The sequence below is a fragment of the Polypterus senegalus genome, chromosome 8, assembly GCF_016835505.1.
Source record: "Polypterus senegalus isolate Bchr_013 chromosome 8, ASM1683550v1, whole genome shotgun sequence".
Classification (NCBI taxonomy): domain Eukaryota; kingdom Metazoa; phylum Chordata; class Cladistia; order Polypteriformes; family Polypteridae; genus Polypterus; species Polypterus senegalus.
The window spans coordinates 37,258,068-37,265,567 of NC_053161.1; the positions used below are offsets into that span (position 1 = coordinate 37,258,068).

The following is a 7,500-nucleotide window of genomic DNA, read 5'->3' on the forward strand; positions in this document are numbered from 1 at the left end:
GAAGTAAATAATGAAGGTGATCGTCCCTTTAACTATCTACTAAGAATTACTTATTTAATCATTATTTTTTTCCTTTTCATGCCTACACAGGCAGGGTGTGTGTGTTCATGTGTGCAATGCACATAGATAACCAAATGTATACAAATTGTGTACTAAACATTAGAAATAACTATTATTTTAAATGTAAAGTGATTACCTTTTTTGTTTTGTTAAGTGCTTCTAACATTTCTAGATTGATTTGAAATGGATCATTGTTTCTGCCCTTAAATATAGGAAGTATTTGATGTTTAAATTTTTAATTAGACATAAAGAACAAAGGGAAATACACATATACATACATGCATACTTCTAATTTCTTGGTATACTTTATGGCTGTCTTTCAGGAATCTATCTTTTTAGAAAAAACAGCTTTTGTTCCCTTTGTGATTTTAATTAATTTAACAACTTTTGAAAGATGTTTAAAAATGGATTCTGGATTGCTATTTGTAGAAGGTATATATGTGGGATGAAATAAACTAAGATGGTTTGTGGGTGGGTGTGTGTGTGTTTCAGGTTTTCCAACTTATTTCTTATTCCATTTTGATTTATTTGGCAATCTAAAGTATTAAAGTGCAATTTTTCTTGATTTTTCCATCCTTAAATATGATCATTGTTACAATACATTGTTGAATTACTATATATTAAAAAATAAATAGCATAGTATTATAAATGAGTTTTAATGTGTTAGCATTTATGCATCCATATTGTAAAGCAATCTAGTTTTTTTTCTAAAATGTGGTTTTTAAGCATTAAAGAATTTGTTGTACTGTATTCTTCCTATTCATTATGCCACTTACTTCATGCTTGTCTTAACAATATATATGAATTGCACCTGCCAAAAAGGTTTATCAGATGGCTTTATACATAGCAAAGCAGTTTGTTTTCAGTTGATAATCTTAATCCTTTGAAAGTAAAGCATGGAGCAGTTACCCATGTATTGGTTGGTTGGTTGGTTGGTTAGCTATTTAATTTTAAGATTTGTTTCCTTTAGTTATGAGGTTTTGCCAGGAATTACTTTTGAATGATTGCACCATGTATGTATAAATGAAATGATGGCATTTTTACTTCCAGAGGAATTCATGTTACCTTTTTCTACTTGAAGAAAAGATGTTTCATCAGATCTTACAAAACCAAAAGACCAGGTTATCATACAAATTTGATTTGAATTTCCTTTCCCCATTTTCCTGTTTATATGCACCCAACACCACACCACAGACAAAGAATACATTACCCCAACCCCGAACCTGTCTCCCCTTAGCATCTTTACATATTTAGCAGCATACTGTCTACAATAAATTCAAGTACTTTGTAAATTAAGGATCATTATAACATTTTCAACTTATTTGCACAAATTTCCTACTTTTTAGCAAGGTTCTTCATATTTGGCATTTTGATTTATTAGCCAATCTAAAATATTAAATATCTTAGCTCACTTAGCATACTACCTCTTTATTTTATATGCATTGTACTGCATGTCAATGATGAATTAATTTCACTGGAGCACAGAAGTTGTGATTATTTAAAACAGCAACTAATTCCAAGTTTTAGATTATTCCCAAGTGAAAAGAAACAGACTGTAACACAATTATCATTCTTATTCAATGTGAGTGTTTTGACAGCGACAGTAGCTTTCTAATCACAGGTAATCTGTTCTTGGGGATTGGTTTCACATTATTGCATTGCTTTTATATTTCTTGTGTAAATGACACATTGATGTTTCTTTCAGGCATACTTTTTACAGTTTTTTTTTTTTTCTAATGATGCACATTTAATAAAATTGCCGACCTCAGTTTGTAAAGTGTTTATCTGTTTATTTCTTTAAAGCTAGCAATATCTTGTTTGCTGTCCTGTATTGACAGTACAGCTTGCTTAGAACACTTTTAGACTTTGACCTTGCCACACCTGCTACTGTAAGCAGAAATATCAAACGTATGTCCTTATTCAAAAAAAAAAAAAAAAGTTGCACACCTGTCTTTAGCTACCAGAACAAAGTGGTTGATATAAATACTACATTTAAACACAAATCTCCCCACTCTGCATTAAGAGAAGTTTATAAATAATGCCTGAAACACTTTACAGTGAGCTTTAGGATAACTCTTGTTGTTACATTCTTCATTGCCCTAAATTAGAAGCCCTTTTCCCTTGCAGCTGACTAGTAAAGTGGGTTTCTTCTTCACTGAACTGCTCATTAAGCTGAAAGTAGAAAATCAACAAACTGTGCATTTCTTACCTCTGGGGTTAATTTATTCCATACCTTTTCCTTTTCTTGCAAAAGAATGTGTTTGTGGCACATTTAAGGTGCATCTATTCAAGTATCTTTCAAAGAGATTGTAATAGGCATTTAACAAGTTAGTCTCTGCTACTTTTAAAGCTTTTTAATTCTTAGTTTTACTGTTACATGACCGAAAGCTGCAACAGAATAAGCCAAAAGATAAACTCAATGTATTAAATTTTCATCAGGTGCAAAATTAAGCTAGGAGTCTAATCTGCTTTGCAATATTCCTTTTGTTGCATAAATTAAGGTATTTTTGATGAGTTTAGTAGAATGTCTATGGCTGTACAGTTTATAAATAAAAGCCATCGAATAAACACAAAGCACTGTTGTGACTTTAACAGGGAGTCATATACTAATTTATATAATAAGTGGTTGGGCACACTTTATTCAAGACTACAGCTGCAAGAAATGGCATGAATTGCTGGGTGTGTTTAATGCTGGATTATAGCAATTTGAAACATGTCAAACACATGGCTAACGCCTCATGCTTCACTCATTCTTGCGTAAACCTGCATAGCCACCATCCATTATACCCTTGGTAACAACACAATTCTGGAAGTAAATATTACTACACTAAGTAACCTTTCAGTCAAGATTGTTTAAGAAGAGAAAGCTCTATCCTGCATGTATAGTAAAGTGTGAGATACAAGCTTTTAATGAATGGTGGAAGAGATTGTTAAATATAAATATTTAGAGGTATTGCTGTACTGTATAGTGTAAAATAGATTTTTCAAGGCCCTTTTCACTTTCCAGCCTTGCACTTTTTGTTCTCCTTTATGTTGTGGGATTTAACAAAAGTACTGTTTGCTGTTCAGCATTTATGTACAATTTGAGTAACACTTGTCTTTGAGACTTCTGCGAATATTTAGGCAGTTGAAATTGTTCTGTAATTACTGATTGAGCATGGGCTTAAAGAGCTACACTATTAGTGAGGTTCTGCTTACTTAAGTGAGATGTTCCCCTGAGACTGAATCTATCTTTTACACATACAGGAGATATGTCTATGTCTAATCACAAGTTGCATGTTTTAAGTTAGTTTTTCATTTTTATTTAATCTGCAAATATTCATTCTGTTTTTGTTCTTGCTGACATCACATTTGTAAATCTTGTACTGTAATTTAGCTGTTTAGTACGTTTTCAGTAGTATAATAAGAAATTAATTTAGTTATGGATAAAATCATTAATAAAAAAAAATATTATAGTTTGTTGGGCTGTTTGTCTGGCGACCCATAATGTCTGCCAAACATTTTTGTATATGCTTAGATAGATCAATGAGTGCTTTTTTCTAATGCACTCAGTGTCTTTAAAAGACTGTGTTTGAATTTTCATACAACAAGTAAAGGCAATCAGACCCCCCTTTTCTCTGAATATTTTAAACATTGTGCATGTAAAATTTATGCCTAATTTGAATACTTATTAGCTGCCTGATCTCAGAAAAGAGTGCTAGCTTTGTTTTTTTTTTTTCCTTGTGAAATTCATCACTGGGTGTCACATTTTCCATTTGTATTCCCTTTCTTAGCTAATGTTCAATACAATGTTTAACAGGGAGTGTTTGTTCATAAACACATCTGCTTCAGCAGTTGTTTACTGTAGCTATAGCAGCTGTCGCCCTTTATGTAACTTAGCTCTTGTTTGTTTTACTTATATCCTGTTTATTCTTGTTCTGAACATCCTCAAATTGGAAATCAGGAGTTTCTACTTGTCTAAGTCTTGGAACATGTTTTCTTTTTTTAAAGAAGCCGGCAAGAAATAATGTATGCATTAATCTCCATATGAAATCAGAGTGGGGGGAGGGGTTGTAAGTGTATTGCAGTTGTTGTGCTGCTTTTTGTTGTTTTTGTGTGTGTGTTGTTTTCATTTGGACTAATGTATAATTAATAGTGTATGCAACATCCTTCTTTTCCTTAGAGTAAATTTAAAATGGTATAATATATAGCAGGGTGAATTTTCTTTGAACCCAAACAAAGGCTCTGATTAGAGTGTTTAATTATGGTGCTCACGTGATGCTTTACAATTACTCTAGACAAAAGCACTTAATGGGCAAGCATGAGACTTCTTTGTTTGTTTGTTTGCTTGCTTGTTTGTTTATGTCAGCTGATTTAGTAATTAACTTTAATCAAAGCATATATTTCTGGTTGCTACAATATAGGGATTTTTTTGATGTGTTATGGTACAGATTTGTAAATGCATTGTTTTTGTTTTTATATTCCAAATATATAACCTACCGTGCTTTCCTGCCTAAGCCGTCTGTCAAAATGTGAGAAGTGTTTTAAATTCTTGCAATTTGTAGTGTTCAGCAACTGGAAGGTGAGGATAGATGACAAAGACTGTGAATGCAGAACATACTTTGGAATTTGTGATGCATTAGGTCAGAGTGGTTCTTATTTATTACAAAGATTTCAACTGATCTTGGCAGGACATCGCATTGCTGTCCTGAAAGTGCAGTACATTTATGCAGTGAAAATGATAAAACATTTATTACAGTCGAGAAGGTAATATGCATAATTTATGCTGTTTTTAGCACAATCATTAGTGATATTCTTGATAGATTTTATTTCAGCTTTCATATCTAATACATGCCAGGAAAATTAATTTTATATCTTTCATTTATTTGCCTATGTTAAAATTGAGTTTTAAGTCATCTTCAACTGAATGGTTTGATTGCTTTGCTTGCATGGGCTTAATTATTTCCCAGAAAGGACAGTATTAAATGTTTTAAATGTCACAAAAATAAATGAATATCAGCAATATGATGAAGAAATAAAAAAAGAAAAAAAAATAGTTATCTGGTGGTGTATTGCTTCTCCCAACCCCCATGCCCCCCATCTCAAGAGAGACAAATTTTATTTAATCACAAAAAGGGTGAAGCCCATTAAACCATTTATCATTGGATATCACATGATTTGCAACTCCCCTACGTAATTTTAATTTTGCATTATTAGCTGTGCATCATTAGACACCTGCTTTTGAAGAATAGTCATATACAGTAGCAGGTAGAAGTATATTCTTATATGTATATTATTAATACTTGTATAATTAGGAAGAACTCCTAAAAAATATTAATTTTAATGTTTTCCCATGTGTGAAACTTGTTTAAGTTAAATAAATAAGTAATATTGCATGCTGACAATAATAATAATTATTATTTGCATTTATATAGCACTTTTTTCACTACTACAATGGGATGGATTATAGAAGGGGAAGCCAAAAATATTTATCAGTATTCCTCTACTGTGAAAAATATACATACAAGATCCCAGTGTCTTGTTTAAAAATAAATAAAAAATGAAGATGAGTTAGTTCACCTTCTCATAAATAAAGCAGTAGTACAAATGTGACCTTTATTAATTTACTTATTTATTTTTGGTGCCTGATTTAGAATGTGTTCTTTTCTGAAGTATAGTAACTACAAGACTGGTTAGTAAATTATATTTGTTCACTACATGTTTTGCAGTTTTTCAAGTTAACAGAATCTTTTTTTATACTAGTTAGAAGAAAAGCAAAAAAGCTAAATTGTTTTAGTTGTTTTAATGAGAGTGCAGTGTATTTGCTTTAATTCACACTTAAATGCCCCCCTACCCCCCAGCTTTAATGTGGGCCACCTTAATAATGGAAGTGTAAAGGTATAACCAGACCGTTAATTGATGCCTCTTAATCACTTTTAGGTATTAAGTCATGATGCAGGAATCCGCGACAGAGACAATAAGCAACAGTTCAATGAATCAAAATGGAATGAGCACTCTAAGCAGCCAATTAGATGCTGGCGGTAGAGATGGAAGATCAAGTGGTGACACGAGCACTGAAGTAAGCACAGTTGAACTGCTGCATCTGCAACAACAGCAGGTAAGTTGTGTTGTCCTTTTAAATTAAATCACAATTTCCAGTAAACAGTAATAAGTCATTATTCTTTAAAAAGTGCAGTAATAATAGATAACTGTTAGAGATAGTAATTTGTTAATGAGGATGTGTTTGCTCTAGCTTGTATATAAATGATGTCAAATCATTATTTTGTGTTTATTTTGTTGTATATAAATATTGTGCTTTGTGTTTTAGGGTAACTAATTTCAAAATAGGTTTTGTGTTTTGTGTATTATGTAGTGGTGATGCTGTTATGTATTTTATATGTATTTGTCTTCAGAGTTGCAGTGTAAATAATAAGGGCTTTCATGTTCATAGTTACAGTCTCGTAGCTAAAGAGATGTGAATCCTGAATATCCACTAGAGGGCCTTGTATCTTGATATTAACCCTGCCTACAAAATCCCTGCAATAAACCTTTGACCATTGAAGACATTAAAAGGGGGCTAATTGATGTTCTGTTCATTGTGATAAACAGATTTTTATTTTGGTGCTTTTCAAAATGTTTCAGTGATAAGTTTTGCATGAATACACTTTAAAAATTAATAATTGTGCTTTGCCTATGCTTCTGCTTTGTTACATTTACCTCTTTTATTCATATCATTGTCATATTTATTTATATTCATGTACAAATTAGTAGAGTATTGGTTTAGATATTTTATCATGTTTGATGTATAATTTTGAGTTGTCATTCTGTTAACTTTACACAACCATAATAGTATAAAAGTAAGTCGACGCATCAAAAAAGGTTGAATGTTGTTTTTTATTTTGTCTGTAAACATTTGGTGATGATGCTCAAGCAGCATTAGTTTTGTACATATGTAATATATACATTATTACGTGTGTGTTTGTATAGAATATATACATACTTATTCACACTGTATAAATTGTGTGTATACAGTGTATTTGTGTATATATATAGTGTGTGTGTGTGTGTGTGTATGTATATATATATATATATATATATATATATATATATAATTAATGTATGTGTATGTATACAATGTACTGATAAATGTAGTGCAAGTATTCAATAGCACTAATTTCATGAGTGCCTTTACTTTATTTTTAATAGACCACAGGACCTCCTTTGTTTTCTTGTTGACATCCCAGTAATCTGGGCCACTTGTTAGGGAAGTGGATGACAATTGTAGTTTTTTTCATTGATCAGTCATACTAGGGAAAAACGAGAGGTAGTTTATGGGCTGTATATTTGTTAGAAGCCAGCTGAACCCCAGGACCACAAGGAGACAACGTACCTCAGTGAGCACAGGGCCTTCAGGGCATGCTTTTCTTAGTAATACTGTTAAGCAGTGTCTCTTGTCATACT

At 31.8% G+C, this 7,500-nt stretch overlaps 1 protein-coding gene across 13 annotated transcripts in view; it reads left to right on the plus strand.

Moving 5' to 3' along the window:
- The window catches only part of foxp2 (forkhead box P2), a 525,031-nt gene that overhangs the window by 357,407 nt on the left and 160,124 nt on the right, over positions 1-7,500 (plus strand). For all 13 annotated transcript variants that reach the window (XM_039760959.1, XM_039760966.1, XM_039760965.1 and 10 more), the window contains one exon: positions 5,980-6,157. In XM_039760959.1, coding sequence (XP_039616893.1) covers positions 5,990-6,157 — 168 coding nt within the window. In that variant the 5' untranslated portion in view covers positions 5,980-5,989. The remainder of the gene's footprint in view (positions 1-5,979; positions 6,158-7,500) is intronic.